The following is a 1,166-nucleotide window of genomic DNA, read 5'->3' as shown; positions in this document are numbered from 1 at the left end:
AGAACGTTGACATCATCTGCAGCTGCTTATCGACCCGTCAGGCAGCAGCAGAACCTGAAGGTTTGAGGCGGTTCTGGTCCAAACTGAAAGTTTCAGATCAAGCGTCACCACCACGTTCAGTTTAAAAACTCGTCTTTAAATCTAGAGCGGAAGAACCCGTTTGGACCCGATGAGCCTGGCAGTCAGAACCATCAGCAGCAGGTGTTCAGCTACTGACCTCCTCCTCCTGAGGAGAAACCGTCTCTGAGGACCGCCCCCACTGCTGGTCCTTTCTTTTTGTTCCATTTTGGACCCGAGGCGGGTCAGCCGGTACCGTGGCTGCTGGACTCGAAAACGCCCTTCTTGAAGAACGGCGAGAACTCGCAGACGTCCAGTTTGGTCAGATGGAAGAGGCCGTCTTCATCGGCCCGGAGAGGAGAGCGGGAGGAGGACAGCATGACCCGGAACACGTTCCTGAGGTACGCCTGTGGAGCAAACCAAAACATTATGACCACCCAGATCAACTCGTTGTGTTTTTAACGTTCACACATGATTCAGAGTTAAACTTATCAGTTTGTTGCTTCATCTATTACTTTGTATTTTTTATGATTCTGTGCATAAAATTAATAAACTAAAATGATAAATTATGTTTCATACCTATTGCTGATCTTTAATTTAAATCATCACGGTCTCTAATTTAACTAAATATTAATCCATCCGGTCATTTAACCCAGCTGTGCTGCACCAGAACATCTAAAGCCCACAGGACAGCGGTCTTGAGGATCAGGGAGGCGGTCCAGGTGGGTTTAATGGGTCCTACCTCCAGGTGACTCCGGCGCTCCGACACCATTCGCTCGTCTCTGTTTCCAAACAGTTTCTTTGGTGGGAACTCAAGAGCCGCCAGCTGAAAGCAGCGAAGCACAAACATCAGAGAGGAGACACAAATACCAGAACCTCAGTAGGAGATGTCTGGACCCTGGACCTCGGGTCACCTGGACCCCAAAGCCTTAAATGCCTTAATGTAGCTGGGTCGGGGCAGAGCCTGATGTTTAAATGGAGGGGTGGGTGGAGTCTGATGTTTAAAGGAGGTGTGTCAGGGAGGAGTCTATTTAAATGGTGGGGTGTCTGGGAGGAGTCTGTTTAAAGGAGATGTGTCAGAGGCGGAGTCTGTTTAAAGGAGGTGTGTC

At 49.1% G+C, this 1,166-nt stretch overlaps 1 protein-coding gene across 1 annotated transcript in view; it reads right to left on the bottom strand.

Moving 5' to 3' along the window:
• Positions 1-275: 275 nt before the first annotated feature.
• kif16ba (kinesin family member 16Ba) overlaps positions 276-1,166 on the bottom strand; it is a 23,537-nt gene continuing 22,646 nt past the window's right edge. The window contains exons 28-29 of the mRNA XM_037689609.1: positions 800-883; positions 276-464 (exon numbers count right to left, since the gene is read on the bottom strand). Of these exons, the coding sequence (XP_037545537.1) occupies positions 303-464; positions 800-883 (246 nt within the window). The 3' untranslated portion in view covers positions 276-302. The remainder of the gene's footprint in view (positions 465-799; positions 884-1,166) is intronic.

Source organism: Nematolebias whitei, chromosome 16 (assembly GCF_014905685.2).
Source record: "Nematolebias whitei isolate Nwh7 chromosome 16, NemWhi1, whole genome shotgun sequence".
In the NCBI taxonomy this organism is placed as follows: domain Eukaryota; kingdom Metazoa; phylum Chordata; class Actinopteri; order Cyprinodontiformes; family Rivulidae; genus Nematolebias; species Nematolebias whitei.
This window is presented reverse-complemented; position numbering and strand designations above follow the sequence as displayed.